Source organism: Candoia aspera, chromosome 5 (genome assembly GCF_035149785.1).
Source record: "Candoia aspera isolate rCanAsp1 chromosome 5, rCanAsp1.hap2, whole genome shotgun sequence".
In the NCBI taxonomy this organism is placed as follows: Eukaryota; Metazoa; Chordata; class Lepidosauria; order Squamata; family Boidae; genus Candoia; species Candoia aspera.
In genome coordinates, this window is record NC_086157.1 from 99,588,856 (window position 1) to 99,609,604 (window position 20,749).

At 37.5% G+C, this 20,749-nt stretch overlaps 1 protein-coding gene across 2 annotated transcripts in view; it reads right to left on the bottom strand.

Moving 5' to 3' along the window:
• GRIA4 (glutamate ionotropic receptor AMPA type subunit 4) overlaps positions 1-20,749 on the bottom strand; it is a 257,199-nt gene that overhangs the window by 45,290 nt on the left and 191,160 nt on the right. For both annotated transcript variants that reach the window (XM_063305838.1, XM_063305839.1), the window contains exon 10: positions 1,364-1,570. In XM_063305838.1, coding sequence (XP_063161908.1) covers positions 1,364-1,570 — 207 coding nt within the window. The remainder of the gene's footprint in view (positions 1-1,363; positions 1,571-20,749) is intronic.

The window sequence follows — 20,749 nt, forward strand, 5'->3', positions numbered from 1 at the left end:
AACTCATAGTCTCCTGGTTTCTAGCCCAGAACCTTAACCACTAGACCAAACTGGCTCTACCCTGTCTTCAGTTACAATGATGGACAGAACCTTTTGTCATCTGCTTGGAATTTTCAAATAGTGGAAAAGAACTGTCATGCAAAAAATAAAGTTAACATCTAGAACAAGCCCAGAGTTTACTACAAGATTCTCAGTCTGGTAATGGGACACAACCTGTTGAAATCAAAAGGAGGACATAAACAAACTGTCATATAAATCTGTCTGTTTATCAGCTCTATGTGGTATTGAGCTAGAAGGCAAGTTTTTCCATGCAGTTTCTCAAGAAGCATTCAGAATAATTTTAACTGATAAAGATATCTTCTCAAAATGAAGTGGGAATGAAATAATCAACCTTCTCTTTTACCATTCACTTTTTCTTCTACTGTTTTAACCTCTGCTGTCTCCTTCCCAATCCTAACTTGGAAATATTGGGGATAGAAATAGCTTTTACATAAAAAAAAACCCCACCACTAAGCAGCAGTGGAAAAGTGCTGGAGACAGGGTGGGCATAGCAGTGATAGTAAACTCATCAATCTCCTTCTGTAACATTAAGGGTCAATGTACTTTTTGATGAATACTTTCATACTCCAGTAATTCCCTTGTATAGTCAAAATACATTTCCATCTTGTCTAAGTGACAAAAAGGGGAACGGTATGGGAATTTTTACATTTACTTGTTCAAATGTTCTGACAAATGACCCATCAAAGGGAAATTGTTTTAACGCCTGCACAAAAATGCAATTTTCTCTCCAACTCAAGCATTTCTTGAACATACGTACATGCACAGTTTACAAAAGAGGCACTGGTGTGTAATCTGCCTTCCTTTCATATCCTATCTTTTCATATTTCAAGTATTTGTCAAAAATTGTGAACATTCACAGCTGAATGTTAATGTTTAATAAAAGTTAAGTGTTATGTATCAGGAGCCGTTATCCTTTGCTGGGTTAGGTTTGCAAATCATTCTACCATGCAGCCCACAGCTTGCAACAGGCTTGCCAATGTGTGATGATATCACTGGAAGGGAGGATAAACATATTTTAACCTGTTTCAGAATCAATTTTGGGATTATAATTGGGAATGGGAATCTTTCACTTTCCACTTGCACTGCCATTTCCATTCTTACTTTTTTTTTTTAACCTAAGAAACAGACCACAGGAATTCTCTCATTTATTGTCAGATTTCAGGAGCGTGACCTTGTAGTGTATGGTGGGCCATAAATGGACTTTAACAGCCCACAGTTTGCCCATCCTGTATATAATCCCACATTACAGTTGCAGTGTTGATAATTTTAAGCTAAAACCTGCATCAAAAATTGATATGCTTACCCCATATACAAGCTCTCCCACCATCCCATTCCAGATTTTTGTCTGTGGATCCCTTGCTCCGTATTTTCCATCAGGGACAATAGCAATTTTGTACTTGATGCCAATATGCTTTGCAATTTCTGATGCCAGGTCTACACAGTAACCTTCATATTTCTCATTCCCTTCAAACAATTCTCTGTTTTTTTTCCACATAACATATGGGGCTTCCTACAATGAGAGAATGAAAACTGTGAAAGAAAAACAGGTACTGAACCAAATGAACATGTTGTTTTATCAGGTTTTCACCCTGAAAGGCTACAGCAAATATTATTGAACAGATACTTATCACAAAATAGAACAAGAAGTCCAAAAGGTATCTGTGGATTCAATGAATCTATACTGTAATATTAAACCAATCATGTGTTGGGCATACATGGATGAATCATATATATTCAGCTGAAATCAAATTCTACTGTTTGAAAGTCTACACTGTTTATGTTCCAAATATGATGAAACAATTAGTCCACATTAATTATAACAATGATTGTCAATATTACATTTACTAATCCAAATAAATTAATAGTCTTAAATACTTTTTTCATGCTGCCAAAACCTGAATGTAAATGCCTTTTATGAGATATCAGGACACATGCCAGTTATCTTGCAATTTAATAAACAAAATTAGCATTCACAGTTAGAAGTGTATATTTAATATGTTTAAGATTCATTCCATAGTACATGGATGAAAAATAAAACAAATAAATAAACAATACCATTAATTAAAATCATGCTGCTTTAGTTCATCAACTATACATTAGTTAATTAGTGCAAATTAAACCTAGTTATAAACTAGATATGATCTAAAAATTGAAATGCTATCCTGAGATCTGTGATGTGTCTCTGCACTCTGTCATTTTTCATATGGTATAACTTCAAAATGAATCAGATCAGTCAACAGAGGACTTATTTTTCTAAGCATTTCATAATTCGTTCTCTCTGGTCTCCTTTCCCATGTTTAATTTTGCTGCTACTTTTTGTGCAGTTCTACTCCCCATTTTACTGCAAAAAGTAAGAGCAAACACAAAAATGATTGGTAGCATTCAAGCATTTTGGATTCTACTATTATTTGGTTTATCCAAATACTTTATGCAGCAGCAGCCCCATATTACCTGGCTTTTCAACAGAGGTATTTTATATTTAGGATTTTGTAAGTGAAGTCAGAACTCTCTCAGTGATGAAGCTGCTGTTTGCCAATAGTTACCTTTACTCACACCTCAGTTTTTCCAATCTACTCTAATTTGAGTTGAATTGTGGCAACAGATGGCGAATGTATCTTCTGAGAATGATGACTGCTGCCCTCTGTTCCACGTTCTGCAGCTCTAATGTTATGATCAAATAGCTTATGTAATAAAATTCACACAAAATGGCAATCAATCAGACATTTATTAGACTAGTACCTAGGAACTACTGGAGAAGCAAGAAAAAAAATTATTTTGGTTATAAGTAGTGATGGTAAGAGGGCTGAGTTAAGTGACTCAGGTAATATTCATTATTTTGGTTAAAAGTTGTCTTATGATGCCTTGGTGTTCTTTGGAAGTGATGGGGAGCTACTAATGAGGAAATTAATATTATCTCTGAAAGACATTAACTACTTCTTAACAATTTTCTTCTCCAACCTGCTGATGAAGAAGGTAATGGCCATCTACTATAGGGAGTGATAACAATTTGGCCCCAAGAACTAAGTGGTAAAGTTTTGAAGGGGCTTCTGAGAAGAGATTGTGAGCTGGGGGTTAAAAGTAAAATAAAAAGTGTCTCGATTTCATGAGGAACAAGGATGAAAAATTTGACCTTTAAAACATTTTGCATATGCATAAAAAAGGAACAGGGAAGTGACAGCTTATCTATTGTAAAATTGGTGATGGGGCAAGGTAAGAAAAAACCCCTGTATGTGCCTCAAACTCATGAAAAAGGGAAATATGCCACCGGACCCTGAACTCGTGGGGTGGAGGATATGGGTGTTAGTTAAAGTTATTTAGGTTAGAAATTTGTAGTTAATTGTGTATAAACTGCTGGCTGGCACCAGCAAAGATATGCTTGAGTAGGATGAGATCCTGAAACAAGTAGGTGATAAGTGTGATAAGAGTTGCAGGAACATCCTGCTGACATGTAGAATCCAGCAATCAAGGATACTTGTGAAGTAAGATTGTGAGCTGAGCCCCCGGAGAGGGGGAGGATAGATAGGGTATAAAAGTTTTGTGTTAACTTCATTCAGGGTTCCTTCTTGCATGGAGGGACCCGCCTTTGCAAACGCATTATAAATAAACTCTTTTCTCTGTATCATCAAACCTTGTGAATTGGAATTCTTCTGGGAGGTTTTTCCCGCTGACAAGATGAAGAGAAAATGAAAAGAATCAAGTTCTGGAACACTATTTAAAGAGATTAAAGATCAAGATTCTTAAAAGCAAAAGGAAGGAATATAAAGATGGTTTATTTGATCAAGGTTAAAACATATACATTGTAGTTTCTGGTAACTCTTATTAGATTTTTGCTGATCAGGACTGAATGAGGAGGCTTTAAAGATCTGTTTATAGACAAGAAATGAGATATGAGAAGGAGAGATATTTTGCTGCATTTTTAGAGAAAGTGATAAGTTACTGTGTTAAAAGGAAAAGAAAGGAATATAGAGTGGATTTATTTGATTGAGGTTAACCTAAATATGTTGTTACTTCTGGTAACCCTTAATGGGCTTTTGCTGATTAGGACTGAATGACGAGGCTTTAAGATTTGTTTATAGATAAGAGATGAGATATGGGAAGAAGGGATCTTTTGTGGTAGTATCAGAGAAGGTGATAAGTTACTGAAATTGTTTGTATTTGTCATGACGAAGGGGAAGTCATTGCTTTATATATTTCTTTTCTTTTTTCTTTACTATATATTTTTTCTCTCTGCTTTGTAATTTTTTTTCCTTTGTAATTTTTTTCTCTGCACTTTTTATTTTTTATTTCTACTTTTAAATATTTTTCTTAGTTTGTATTAGATTTTTTATCTTTGTATCTTTAAAGTTTAATAAAAGTTATTATATAAAAAATCATTAAGTACATTTCTCAGAAATTTTCTGCAATTTGTAATTATTTCTTGATGGTCAAGCCAACAGTGAATGTGTTTCTATTCAGATTCAGGATCCCTTGAAGAGAGAGGGACAGAGGATCAATGGTCCTGTGGGAAGGATCTTAACAGTTTGTTATTCAATAATATTGATTTCAATTTTTTTTAAAAAATACATTTTTATATTCTTTGTAAGACATTTGGAATACTGTCATCCCGAAAGGCAGGATATGTATAGTGATAAATAAATGAATGTGGATCTATTAGGTGGTTACACAATATGCAGAGATTTAAGATCTGGGAATCTGAGAGCCCCTACTTGCAAAACTACTGCAGCTTTTAAATATATAAATTTATAAAATATTATAAATTAAAATTTCTTCAAAGTGGTGCAAAATTTACTTAGCATTTTCTACTTTAAAAAGTGGTAATACCCTTCATCTGCTGACTGAAATGGTTCAGTTGATTCTGCTACCTCAGCTTTCTATTACCTCAATCTCCTGCAGATATCCACCCAAATTTATTTAGGAGGGTTGATATCTCTTTCGAGTTCTTTGCCAGTGCAACTAGTTGGTTCTAAAATCGTTGTAATGAACAATTGTTAAAACACACATGTACACACAAACACATATAAAACAAATTTTTCACTTAGTGATGACATCACCATTACTTCTTCTCTTGGCCAAATTACTGCTATGTATTTTAGCTTCAACATCTGATATGTTTCTAGAAAGCCATATAACCGTGTCCTACAACATGTAATAGGCTGCATACATAAGGTGCTTAGAAATATGTTTGACAGTGGTTTAGTTCCCATAACATGTGCATGTACTGTATATTTACTTTGTTTTGCTAAATACTGTAAAATGATTAGTGAAAGGTGGTAGAAAAGCAATAGTGTAAGCCAAGTATTAGCACTGTATAATGTGAAGAGATCCACTGAGATCTAGCTGAAAAAAACTAACTTGTTTGTGTGATAAATGTACAATAAAATGTTTTGGAGACATCTGGTTTAACTCTACTCCTTCCAGATGGTGAAAACAAAATGTAACATGCATTAGGGTAGAGATCCATCCATCATTTGGTTTGATGTAGTTTAGCTGTAGGGCTAGAAAACTTTGGAGCAGGTCCTTAGAAATATACTTCCAAAGAAAATCCATTTTTTAAAGGGCCAACAGCTAAGTTCTGTACTTATGTGGCCTAAGATTTAGACAAGGAAATCAAATACCTATAACAGTGGTTAATATAAAAATGCCTTTATCAGTATGAGAAATATTTCTAAATCAGACTAGTACATTGCTGAAATAGAAACTAATATTATAAAAACATTCAACTCTAAATCCCTACTCCCCAACTTAATATACCTTGAAAATTGCACTCTCTGGGCAACAAGAATCTGTTAAGTTACAGTAGAAAAAATACATTTGCCAGTGGTTTTAAGATCAAATTATTTGCTTATAAACACTTAAAATTGCCCATTTGTTCCCAAATGCCTATATTAGTCATTTGTGGCCTGGGGAAAAAAAAATGTCCTTATGTTACTAAAGATTCCCTTCCAAATTTCTATCCTAGGCAAAACAATTGAGTCACTATTTGCAAAACTACTGCAGCTTTTAAAATATATAAATAACAGATTCCTTTTCATGATATTATAATGAAACATGTGAGATTCAACCGGCAGGCAGTTTATCTTACAGCTCTTAAAAACTAATTCTAGGAATGGCAAAGAGAATATTCTTGCTTAACTCTTATGTCCTGCATGTTTGAACCTGGTCATAAGTCCACATTTAGTTATGGCAGAAATGGAGCTGGAATTCTATTCTATTCTATTCTATTCTATTCTATTCTATTCTATTCTATTCTATTCTATTCTATTCTATTCTATTCTATTCTATTCTATTCAATTATTTTCTATCCCACCTTTATTATTTTTATAAATAACTCAAGGCGGGGAACATACATAATACTCCTTCCTCCTTCTATTTTCCCCACAACAACAACCCTGTGAGGTGAATTGGGCTGAGAGAGAGTGACTGGCCCAAGGCCACCCAGCTGGTTTTAATGCCTAAGGTGGGACTAGAACTCTCATACCACGCCTGATTGGCTCTTGGGCTGAGAGAGAGTGACTGGCCCAAGGTCACCCAGCCGGCTTTCACGCCTAAGGAGGGACCAGAACTCTCCTACCATGCCTGATTGGCTCTTGGGCTGAGAGAGAGTGACTGGCCCAAGGCCACCCAGCCGGCTTTCATGCCTAAGGAGGGACCAGAACTCTCATACCATGCCTGATTGGCTCTTGGGCTGAGAGAGAGTGACTGGCCCAAGGTCACCCAGCCGGCTTTCACGCCTAGGGTGGGACTAGAACTCACAGAGATGGGTGTTAAACTTTTTTTTCAACTTAGTTAAGCAACAGATAAAGCTATTTGAGGCTTTTATTTCTTAATTTCATATTTGATGATTTGCTGTGTTTGGGCATCAGGATTTCAGTATCATATGAAAAACTTCCTCATAAATTGAATGGGAAATACAAGCTTTTAATCCATTCAGGTTATTTTCAGAACCCCACAGGATATCTCCTAAACAATAGTCATTGGCTTAATAAAGGCTGTTGTAGATTTAAAAGATGTTCTTCCACCTCACTCCTGAAGGTCCTAACTTGTCTGTGGAGTCATACAGGGAGGTAAATACAAATTAATACTAACTAACTCGCACTGATGAAAATTTAGAAGTATAGCTACCACCAATTTGGGATGGAGGTCATATTTAAGTTATCCGCAACTAGTGAGCTTTTTCCAGAGCACAGTTTAACACCCTCCCTTCTGCAATTATGGATGGCAGTCCCATGGTGCTTAGGCAATGCCCTTGTGCCTCTGGTTTTCTAAAGTGTAAAATTGTATGCAGAATAGTGCTCCTCTCTTAATTTGCCCAGACTCCCTAATCAATGTTACCTAGATGTTTTCTTAAATGACAGGTCTCCTAAAATCAGCTTTTAAATTGCTAAGTTCTGTGCCTTTTCCATAAAGCTATGTCATACCCAGTTCTGTCAATAGATATTCACCATGTATCAAACTGTTGAAGTGTTATTATATTTTTGGATTGTACTTGAACTGTTTTAACATATTGTACTGATCTTGGACCATAATAAAGAAAGTTGAGTCGAGATTGAAAAGATAAATAATTAATACACAGTTTAAAATTCAGGACAGTTTTTTTTTTTGGCATTTAAGAGTTTATATTTTTTTGTACACAGAAGAACATACCCACTCACACGTTTTAGTTTTTTTATTATTTAAGACACTGCAAATGATCTAATTCTCTACTCTAAAGTAAGAATTCATATATTACACCAATATTATCTAAATGATTATGTCAATGCTCTCCATGCTTATTTCAGTTAAAAGAAGCAAACAGTAATGTTGTTTTTCGACTTTAAAGACAAAAATCTAAACACATATACATACAACACAAGAACATATTGTTTGGTAAAAAAAGAAAGTGTTCACCTTCCTAATTTATATATAAATAAGTTGCTCTTATATCTCTATGGGTAAAACAGCATAGAATCACAATAAGTATAGGAACATATCAAATGTGAGGGTAAAAAGCAAATTGCTGACAGTTTTTCTTAAAGCACGGCATGCAGTAAAAACTTACAAATCAATTCATAATCGGATTCACAGAATGAAAAATTGCGTATTACTGATTCCAATTAAATGTAGAACTTGGCTCAAGCATCTGATTCCCCCACCCCACCCCACCCCCAGTGGCACTGAGTAAGTTTTCTTTAGTATGAAGAGGCCAATGAATTGAGCATATATCTCTTTATGAACCTTTTTTTTTTCTGGAGAAAAATGTAAATTCGCAAGATTCTGCACTTACACTACAGACCACTGCATCTTTGATATACAGTATGTAAGTGGGTGAAAGAGGGTGTTGTTGACTTATCCTGGCCATTATTTGTTTCCAAATTAAACACTGAATTCATAGCTATATATTGAAAAAATTAAGTCAACAGAAATGCATGGCATTAACTGGGTATTGAACAGTGCCACATCTGTTACTCACAACTCAACTGCAGACAAAGTAGGAAGAGAACCCTGTTAGTACATCATAGTCAAAATTCAGAAGGAGTCTGTTAACATCTTTTCAAACTAACAATTTTTTTTAAAAAGCATAACTACTTAGACTTTGTGCCACCAGCACTCCCAGCTATACAAGAGACACCACACCACTAAGACTGAAATCCATTGGCAACTCCCTAACAACACAACACATCCTGCCACTAGATTGTATTACTTTGTACTCAGCCATAACTACTTCATCTTTGGCAATAATATGTACCTGAAAATCAGTGGCACAACCATGGGTACACACATGGCTCCACAGTATGCCAATATCTTCATGGCTGACCTAGAACAACTTTTCTCAACTCTTATTTTACAAAACCCTTCATTTACTTGAGATTCATTGATGGCATCTTCACCTGGACCCATGGAAAAAAAATCTCATTAAATTCCATCAAGACCTTAATAATTCCTACTCCACCATCACCTTGACCTATCTACAGAACAAGTCCAATTCCTTGATGTCATGGTAAAGCTAACAATAGACACATTATATAGGAAACCTACAGATCACCATGCATACCAACATGGTTCCAGCTTCCACACAGAACATACACCAAATCTATAATCTATAGCCTGGTTCTAGGCTAAATCCACATTTGTTCTGATCCACTTAATAAACATACTTGACTGATGGAATTAAACCAGGCAACTGAACTTCCCTTCTGACAAGATCAACAGACAAATATTTAGAGGCAGATTGATTCCAAGAGAGGACCTCTTAAAAGTCAGGCCATAAAAACAGAACAAAGGAACATATTGGTTGTCACCTACAGCTTGAGCTGTCATAGCTCAAGTCACACAAATGCATTATTAATAAGCTACAACCCATACTGAACAATGAAACTGCAGTTTCTCAGAAACTGGGTGGGAGGCTCATATACAAACATCCCACCCAATCCAAAGTAGATTCTCCCAAGTAACAAAAAACAACAGAAAAATTATGCTAACGTGGAACCAGACCGTAAATATACTGTAGGTATAAGTCTGATATATTAAGCCTGCACATTAAACCAACAGCACCATCACAGGCCCCAATAACTTGACACAGAAGATTGGATACATCTGCACATTATGCCATCATCTGCCAGCAATGGCCTTCTGGATTCTATATTGGACAAATGAGCCAGATTTTGTACAAAAAAATTAATGGCCCTAAATTTGACATCAGGATTCAAAACAAGAGCAAAGTAATAGCAGAGTATTTTAACTTCCCAGGATGCAGGGAAGTTACAGATCTCAAAGTAGCTGTTTGGGAACAACAAAATTACACCAGCACTACAGAGCAAGAGACTGTGGATCTCAGAAAGGTCAAAAGGTTCCTGGCTATCTCAGAAGGTCTTAACAAACGCAATGGGTTTGTTTATTTATTTTATTTTTCAAATTTCTATCACTGCCCATCTCCCCTGAAAGGGGACTCAGGGTGGTTTACAATAAAATCAGAATTGTTCAATTATAATTGCTAATTGATGTGGTATTTGTAATCTATTTTACACATAACCTGAATCTGAACAACCACCCTTTCTCCCTCACTCCTTGCCTCATCCAAACTTAAATCCTTTATCAGTGTAGCCACTCCAGGCATCCAATGTATGTGAGCTACAGTTCACAAAAGCTTAAGCTTTTTAATATAATTTGTTAGTCTGAAAATACACAACTGGTCTCCTTCAAATTTTCTGCAGCTCAACTATTATTGATTAACTTCTTACATCAGATGTTTTGATACTGAGATTTTGTGTAGGTGGGAAAAATGCACTCTTAATATTAGATTCAAGGTAACTGTTGCTTACGGATTTGTGAAATGTTTTCATACAGTAGTATAACATTGAGGAGATACAGCAGTTTGTTTCTGACTGGTCCAGATTTAATAATATGTTAAAGAATTCTATATTAATATGCTTTTTCCCCTTCTGTTTCAGTTTATTTTAATCACAATTATATGTTAAGTTCTTTTCTGATTGTATTATTACTGTTGTTTTATATTTTCTTTATTTTTATTATATTTTGGTTATCTATACACACACAATGTATAGTCTCCACAATATGATTTCTTAAAATAATTGGATGGATATATTTATATCCAATCTTCATAGCTATTAGGCTGCAGCTTTCCTAAAGTCCAATTAGATTGCTCATAATGTAGATGGCATTACTAAGCTACTCTGTTCAGTAACTTGACTGGCATCAAAAGTATGATGGAAAAAGTCACGTTAGCATTTCCTCAACCCATAAAACTAAGAGCATGGAAACATTGGCTCTTGTGATGTCATGTAGTGCATATATTTCATATGTTCCTCTGAAGATGTGCTAGAAGAAGCACACTGATATGCTTATAAGTCTTTTGACAAATTATATGGGGCTCCATGGAGCAAAACATGTATAGGAACTTCTCACAAAATGCAGCAATTCATTTTTTTCACATCAAAAGTGGTTATAATAGCCCTCACTTAGAGGTGACTAATCTAAAGCATTAGTCTGAAGACTGTTCTTGGAATATATGCTAGGTTTCCATATTGCCTCTATTGCAAGGGTTATCATCACAACTAGAAATAATTGCTTAAATGAAAGGCCACTGATTCACAGTTGTCAATTAGATGGAGATGGATTGCATTAAGGGAAAAAAAAAAGATCAAACGAGAGGAAAATGCTTTGATGCCCTAGGCAACACTTGTTTAATTGAAACAAGAGCCTTTTCCCATGAAACATAAAAATGAATCTAATATTAGCTATGGCCAAGAAAAAATAATCCCAAAAATAGTTAATGCCAGGGAACTTTTCTCTAATTTATTTTTATGTATAAGATGCCAGTTCATATGGCCACTTTGGTTGCTGAATTTCTTCCCTGTGATTAAAACACATTAATCACATGATTAAATATATTAGGAAGTATATTATGAAATGACACAAAACTGTCTGGAATCCTTGTCTGAACTAGAGTTAATTTGGATCAGAAGCACTGGCAGTGCTCCTTAGTCTTGTTTTAAAATATTTCATCTTTGAGACATTATATTCTGCCATACTAGATTTCATGGCACTTGAAAACTATTTTAAAAAAAAAAAAAAAAAGTTTTTTCCCAAACTGGGCACTGTGAGGGTGCCAGAGAAAACTCACAGGGGTGCCATGAGATATTTTAAATTTTTGTGATGCCCATCTTTGTTTACATACTGTATATTTGCAAAGCTAGGTTTTCAGCAGTCTTTTGGCCTAGGGGGTCAAATTACTGAGACACCCAGGTGCCATGAACCGAGAAAGTTGGGAACCTCTGATCTAGGCTGATATTATTACATGCCAAGACCCAGTCTCAAACTCTGCTGAGCTGAAGCACGGATACTGAGCATGGGCTCTCACATGTTACCTTTAGGTAGAGGAAAGTAGTGGCTCAAAACCTGCACCAGGCCTTATATTAATGGAAAATTGGGAATTATAAAGCTCAGTTCCTGATCCTTTCTATGAATTGTATAGTATCCCTTGGAGATCTGCAAATCAATTTATCTACTTCAGATTGTTCTGTAGTGGAATATCTTGAATGCATCACCCCCTAGATTTAATAAGTATCTAGAAAAAATTAACAATGTAAACGGACTGTCATGGGGGGCTCGGATTCAGAGTGAGGAGATGAAGAAGGGCAGCCAGCTCCTAAAATGGCCTTGGAGGATGAGCAGTCAGCTCTGGGGTCACCGGGCGAACAGCTGCCCGAGCTGGCAGAGGAGGCGGGGTTGGCCAGCGATCAGCAGGGACAGCTGCTGCTGCTCGGGGAAGATGAGGACTCGGAATTGCCACCCCCTCCCAATGCGAGAGCACAGAGAGCAGAATGGAGAGCAGAAGAGAGGAAGTCAGCGAGGTTACTCACAAGGAAGCAGCCTCACCCTCCTAAATGAGCCCTATCAGGGCTGCTCTTATTTAAGAAGAGCCATGAGCCCAAGACTGCTGCTAGAAACAACCATTTGTTAATTCCGGCTCTCTGTGCCTTGCCTTTTGACTCTGAACCCAGACCGGCTGATGACCTCCCCAACTCTTTGGACTCCTGGGCTGCCTTACCATTCTTCTGCCTGCTCCCTGGACTTTGAACTCTTCATCTGGGAAAGTTGCTGGACTTGTGAGAACTGGGTTATGTGCGTGTGTTCGCACGTTACTTTTTGTTGCTGCTTGTTATAAGTAAAAGTTTGCAACTGCCTCTTGTGTATTTTCATGTGCCTGGCCTGAGACAGGACACAAATGCACAGAGATCACATCTTGAATTGGGCTCTTCTCTGAATACAACTCTTCACCATTGTGGTCTGTCTGGTTCTACTTTCAGAAGATGTTAGCCCCTCAAGGTAGCTCAGACAAGAAACACAACAAAGAATACTAGTTCTATCTTTATTGTAAGGTTACATAAACAGAATCTTGCATGTCTGAAAGTATTCCTCCTCTCCTTTCCTTTTACTCTCTGGAAAATTAGGGAGGGTTTTAACCCCTCTGAGATGCTTCCCATGCCCCTTTTCCTTCTGTGGGCTGAGATTCCTTTTACATGGTGGTTGTCTAGTTCTGCAACTCTTCCTAGTTCTCCCAAGGTCATTCCCATATACAAAACCACTCTAAAAATAATAGTTTGCATTTTATGCATTAATTTCTGTTTACTGAATTGTATAGGACAGAATATACACAGAATTGAGTTCTGTCCTGTATGACAGAATGCTTGTTTTAAAAGACAGATTGAAAACTGGAGTCCTCCTGGACTTGCGGGTCCTGCTCAAAGAGCAGGTGGCAGCTGTGGCTTGGAGGGCTTTTGCACAAATTTGGGTTGTGTGCAAGTTGCTCCGGTTCCTGGACCAGGGAGCCCTACTCACAGTCACTCATGCCTTTATGACCTCCAGACTGGACTTCTGCAAAGCACTGTACATGGGACTGCCCTTGAAGAGTATTCAGAAGCTTCAGATGGTGCAGAATGCAGCAACACAGGTAGTTAATGGTGCTGGTTATTTGGTGCATGTGTCATCACTGCCCCATGAGCTGCACTGGCTTCCAGTGCGATTCCTGATACAAATCAAGGTGCTTGTAGTCACCTTTAAAGTCCTTCATAGCTTGGAACCAAATTACTTATGGGCCTATCTCTTTGATGTTCTTTCTACCCATCCTATCTGATCTAGCAGGAAGAGCATTTTCTGGGTACAATCAGCTAAGGAGTGTAGGCTGGCAGGGCCTAGAAGGACAGCCTTTTCTGCTGTGGTGCCCTACCTCTGGAACATCATCCCTCCAGTGGTCAGGTTAGCCCCAGTCCTACTGACCTTTCCCAAGGACTTGAAAACTTGGTTTTGTGCCCAAGCTCGGGACCCTCGGTGTGAGACAAAGCCTGTCCTGATTGTGTTAATGGTATTTTTTTTATTATTCCCAGCTTCTGTGCATTTTTATTTTTCATATTATATGTGTTTTTATCTATTTTACTGTAAGCCACACAGAGTTATAGAAGTGAGATGGGCAGCCATATAAATCAATTAAATCAATAAATAAACTGCTAGAGCTTGGATCTTTCTACATCAGATGACTCTTCCCAATAGATATTTTAAAAACAGAGTTCACTGCCTATTTTATGATGAAGAATAATTTTGCACAGTTGTTCTTGGGCCCCGTGTAGTGCACTGAATTTAAATTGCATCATTGCATCAATTTCAACATGAATTTAAAATAAAATGAGTGGAACCCCTTGGATATTATCACTTGGGGATATTTTCAATCCCTTTGGTACTGAAAGACCTGGGTATGAAAGATGTGTGTAAGCCTTAGCTATTTTACATGTTTATACTGTGCAACCTTTGTTAGATCCAAAGATCTGCTTTTTTTCAACAGAAGTTCTGACAGCAGTTTCTCTATTGGAAAAAAGAGATGTTGTAAGATGGTATTGCAAGGGAACTGCTGGAGTAGGTCCTTAAGGATGTGATGGAAGCGTAGTACAAAGTACTTTGACATCACCACTTATTTTTATTCATAGCTTTCTTTTCTTTTCTTTTCTTTACAACTCTAATTACTTTTCTCAACTGCTTTGGGATATTCAGACACCAGCGTGTATCTGCAGCAGAAAATCCAACATAAAAAATTATATATAAGTAGACAGATCTGTTGCCTTAGGGGAAAATATTTTCTAAACAATGTTCCAGTTTATCACTATATCCCAAGCTCCACCCCCTTGAGTACCTTCAGTTTACAACTCTCTTATTTGTAAACTGAGGTGTGACATTTTAATAAACCATCTCCATGTTGTATGGGTTGGGTGAGGCTTCAAAGAAGACAAGAACATCTTTATTGGATGGAAATTTTCTCTTCAAATTGTATAGAATATACAATTCTATAATTGTACAGAACTGAACTGCTCTGAACTGCTCAAAAGATATATAAAGTGGGTAAATAATTTGATCTTTTGAAAAATGTAATCAAAGTCTGTAATATTAGGATGTGATTTTAACTGTAGTGTTTCATTCTATTATCCTACAAAGAACTTTCTATCTTTCTCTTGTGAAAGAGAAGCTGTGAAGTATAACGTACAGTCAACCAATTAGGGAACTCCTTTCTGGCTGGAGTAGAGATGCCTAAGATGCTAAAATTTGGGTTTGCATTTTGCTGTAGTGACTGTAATATTCCAGGGTCTCCTTGTGTTACGCTTTTTGGCACTGGTTTGTCAGAATAGAAGGCAACTGTGCAGACACTGAAGACCAATTTATAGTATCTGAGACTGTAACAAAGGCTCAGTAGATGTTGGAGTGATCTGGAGAAGAAATGGTGAAGGGTACTTTCTTTCTGAAAATGGGGAGGTGCAGCCTTAGGAGGCCTAGTGGCATGCATTCTTTGTAGCCACTCCTCCTTTTTGGAGGAGCTTGCCCTCTGAAGCATGTATGGCCCCTACCCTCATGGCCTTCCAGAGGGCCTTTAGGGATTGATTGTTATTTAGCCGTGCCACTTTTATACTTTTATAATTTTTAGCTTTATATTTTTAGCCACCGTTTTATTTCTTTTGCCTAATGTGTGTTCTGTTTTTAATACTTATACTCTGTAAGCTGCTTAGAGTCCAGCTGGTTTCAGGTGATGAGATAAATTTCATAAATAAATGAAAAAATAAATGAAGGAGTTCCGTTGGCTCATGGAGAGGACTCTTTAGAATAGTAGGTATTCAGATTCTCTAGAAAGACACAAGCAAGACCTGGGTCATTCTGGAAACATGTCTGATCTAACAAGAATCCGTATTTCTAATCTAGATTACATTTTTCATTATCTTTTCTTGGTGTATGGCAATGGAAAACATTTTACATACACCATATGACACAACTCCACATAAATGACTTATCACAAATTCAGGACTATTACAGAAGAAAAATTTACCTGCACTGAAACAATGGCACATTCAGTAAGACATCCCCCCCCCTGCTTTTTATGCTTAAAATTGTATGCTTTAAGAAATCATGGCATGCTACATAAACGCTATTCAGATTCTTTGTTTGGATAACTGAAGACTGGCTGAGTTCTTTTGCAGAGATAACATTTATAATGCATATCAAAAGGTTTCACTGCAAGCAAGACAGAACCTTAAGCAGCTTCTCTATCTTTTATACCACTTCATTCATTCATTTATTCATTCTCTCTCTCTCCCTCCCTCCATCACCCCCCCCTCTTTTTCCAAGCATCATTTAGTTGCCCCTAAATTTGGAAGCATTTTACAATAATTTACACGGTACATGTATGATAGCCTCAATTTAAAGACTGTCATGAGTCTTTAACTCAATTTCAACTGAAATTGTTTTGAAATCCCCATCATTTTCTTCACAGCTTGGCCCAGTTGAAGATTGAATGCCTGTGTTTCAAACATTTCGAAGTCACAGAGCTTTTTTAAAAAAAAAAAATATTTTGCTTGATGGTTCAGTGCCTGGTCATCCAGTCAGAGGATCAGAAATCCATATGGAAAAATACAGCTCAGTGCTACTATACTGGATCTTATGTTAGGAATGTTCACATGTGCAGCTTGGAAGTCTTTTCTTCCTTGATCAATTTCGTAAAATAGGATTCTTCATCAGTGGCTGAAAAGAGGAGGACTGTACTGAAGTATGATTTTTCCATTACTGTGACTTTTTTTTTTTTCAAAGGAAAGAGACATTTTTATAAATCCCATGCAAAAATAGAACCATACAATTGGGTTAGGTTTATATTTAGAATTTCTCTATAGAACGTTAGTCCTTTTTATCCAAGAATGATAATCCTTAATAGATAATTTGTCAGAATGAAATGTATGTATCACCATACTAAATTATACAATTATATTTATACAAACAGTATAATAATATAGTATGAAACACATTGTATTGTTTAAAATAAATGTAATCTGGAATGTTTGGTGGAGAAAAACCCAAACTTTGTCTAACAAGATATATAAAAAGAAGAGTGAATTAAGCTGAACATTATTAAATTAATCAGATAAAGGTCATTCTTTGCCAGTCTGCCTTGACACCCACCAGATTAAACGATACTACTGACATCAAGAAAAGAAAGATGGTAGCTATCCTGCGCAATTAAAAGGAACTATTTTAAGTTTTGTAGGTTTATAATACTGAAAACCGTGAATTAAGAAAACGAATACATGTTGCTGATTTCATCAAAACTCTTTCAGAGATTTATTTACTAAATAATAGTAACAGTAATGACAACAGCAGCAGTAGCAACTATGAACAACCAAAGTTAAACTCTTTTCAAAGTTCTGTTGGTTATAAAGGAAGAATTAAGCATACAATTTATTCTATTCATTGAAATTAACTGCACTGAAAATACCGTTTTTCCCCAAGATGGCATTGTGGAAGGAACTTACATACAAAGGACGTTAGAAAGCTGCAAAGAGTGAACGTTTTTGGAAGCTGTTAGAGTGAGTAAAAATGAAACTGAGATTAGGGTTATTAGGACAGATGAAGTTATGGACCAGATATTGGTGGAAGGAGGACGGAGAGCAGATTATCTGTGACTGGAGAAGAAGTGGTGAGTTCTAGCAGCAGTGCCTCGATCCTCCATAATAGATCCTCTCATTTGTCATGAGCCACTGCTGGAATGTGAGAAAATGGACTTAATGGCCTGGTAACAACAGAGATTGGTAGAGTTCAGGCTGTGCTATGCCTCCATGAATGGGAGGCAAAGGATGCCAGGCTAACTTTTTGGACTGAGGTTGTTTGACTGAGTCCAGTGACTGCTGTGGCAGGACATATCCATTGGAGCAATTGCTATATGGTGGCCAGAGTTTTCGGGAGAAGGAAACATCTAGAAAATGCCTGCACAATTGCTCTTTATGGTTTCTTGAGGGAAGGCAGCTGATATCAAGGAACTGGTTCTGGAAATTTGATATGGAGTGCTTGAGCATCTTCTACAGGGGGAATCTATCCATTAGAAGACATTGAGAAAATTAGGAGGACAAGAAGGAAGTGTGGAAGTAGAACAGTAGAGAAGAAAAGGTGCAGTGGACTTGTGACTGGGAGGTGGAAGGACTACCCTCTGGGTGAGAGGCAGAGGAGTTGTAGAGAGGGCTGGAGTGAGAGTCTAGGAGTGAATACTCACTAAATGCCTTCTGAGCATTTTCAAGAGCTAAGATTTTGGTGTGGAGGAGAAGGAAAGCTGGGCATAATTAGAGTTGGGTTGGAGGTGGAAGTTATTGAAAATTGACCAGTAGTTTTGCTGAATGACTCTTGTACACTCCCTGATGGGGTGAATTGATTTGGAAGAGATGACCTGTAATATCAGAAGAGTACGTAAAGCTAAAGGTTTCACTTGACATTAAGTCCAGTCGTGTTTGACTCTAGAGGGCAGTGCTCATCTCCATTTCAAAGCCGAAGAGCTGGCATTTGTCCGTAGACACTTCCGTGGTCATGTGGCCAGCATGACTAAATGGAACGCTGTTACCTGCCCGCCGAAGCGGTACCTATTAATCTACTCACATTTGCACATTTTGAACTGCTAGGTTGGCAGGAGCTGGGACTAGCAACGGGAGCTCACCCCGTCACACGGATTTGAACCACTGACCTTCTGATCGGCAAGCTCAGCAATGGTTTAACCTGCAGCACCACCACATCCCTCGCATCAGAAGAGTAGTTAGATAGAAATGGAAGTGGGAAGTGGAAATGGAAGTGGAAGTGGAAAGGATGGTAAGGGAGGGCTTTTGCTGGCACATTCAGGTGGTGGGGAGTACTGAACTAGAAGGGAATGAAGAAGAAGTAATAGAAATTAGGGTACTGATGAGTAGAGAGGAATATAATGGGGATAAGGGGGGGGGCTCTCCCAGGAAAGAGGGAGTAGGCAACTGAGACCCATTCTCACTTCTGTCCCCCCTCCCACAGTGCTCAAGCTAGGAAACAGGTTATAATGTCCTTGAAGGCCTATGATCCAGCTGCTGCTGTTGTTTAATGCCTGTAATAAATCTCTTTTCATCCTTGGTATTAATGTGGATGAAAGTGAATACCTGGCTTGTGTCACTGAGAATTGGATAGTGGAGAAAGGGGTATATGTATCTTGGAAACATCACTTCCTGCTTCATAGTGGCATCCCTGTCCAAGCTGTTGGACCTCATCTCAGCTTCCTGATAGAGTTCCCTGAGTTAAACTTTAGGAAACTTTTACTGGGAACCTTTAATTTGCATTCCTTGGGACAGGGAAGCAGAGGCTCATAAATGTATGGCCTCTATGACAACTATGGGTTTATCCAAGGTCAGAGGGACCCAACTCATGCAGGAGGCCACAAGTTAAATCTGTTTGTTTTTTTTTTAAATCTTGGAGCAGTTGCAATGTTACCTGAAGGTGGGAGATCTTAACAACACCTATCCTTGTCAGGATCAGATGACTCTCATTTGGCATGGATTTGGCTGATGCTTCTACCTCCCCCCTATTTGATCAGTCTTTTGGGGAGGTGACAAAAAGCTGGGTCTGGGCAGTGGTGAATGCTTTTTGGAAGAGGGGGCAGATAGTGGTGTGTCTCCTCAAGGAGCCATTGCTCAACCTGTTAAGGCTCGTAATCTGGGACTCATAGCCCCTGTTTGAAGAGCAAGTGGCAGTTGTGGCTAAGACAACTTTTGCACAGATTCATCTTGTGTGCTAGTTATGATCTGTCCTAAATCGGGAAGCTTGTTCATGGTCACTCATGCCTTGATCACCTTCTATTTGTTTACTGCAATGCACCTTGAAGACCAACTGGGAATTTCAGCTGGTCCAGAATGCAATTTTGAGCTATTCTGGTTGTCAGGCTGTTTGTAATACCTCTGTTTTGAAAGCTGCACTTGTTACCAGTTTGTTTCTCAGTGCAATTCAAGATGCTGGTTCAGCATCTGGATATCTGTGGGACCACCTTCTCCCAATAGTCTCTGCCCATCCCTTGAGTCCTGGAAGAAAAGGATTTCTTTGGGGACTGATCCTTAAGGAATGCCATCTGCAAGGATCCTGGGGTTGGGTCTTCTTCATCACTGTTCCCTTTCTCTGAAACAGCATTCTCCCTGATATAGATGGGCCCTGACAGCAGTTTGTAAAGCATTGAAGACCTGGTGGTTCAGTGACCTTGTTTTTGTCCTTCCTGGACAGTAAATGCATGTATAGGTTACAGCTATTCTTTGACCTTTGGGTAATTTATACTGTTCTATTGTTGTGTTCTTAATTTTTAATCTCCTTAATATTTGGAGCCCTGAAGTCTGCTCAGAGTAAGACATGATTAGAAAGGCATGTAAACCTAGCAAAATAAATGAACAAAAATTTTAAAAAAACCTTACAAAGGATTAAGTTTGGCTAAATTTTAGTTGCTGATTTTTTTTAGTACTCTATTTACAATAGAAAAGAGCAGAACCTGTGCTTTTCAATGTTGTACTCATTTAGAAAAATGGGTAACACTCTAAAATGACATAACTAACTGGATATGCTAGAGGTATTTGTTACAGAAGTCAGAAAATGTGCATTTTTGTGAATTCCCATTTGTTTTTTTACAATGCATACAAGTTTCCCTTAAAAACAACAATATCAATATAAAAACAACGTGGCAAACATGAATGATGGTTCAGTTATAGAAAACGAAGCTTTCCCCCTTCTTAAAAACTTTCTATTTTTGTTTGTAGCATATTGTATTTTACAGAGACTAACTGAAACACTGAATATAATGCTTAAAAAGTAATCTCCAAAGCTGTCTAAATTACGTGAAATGTTTTCT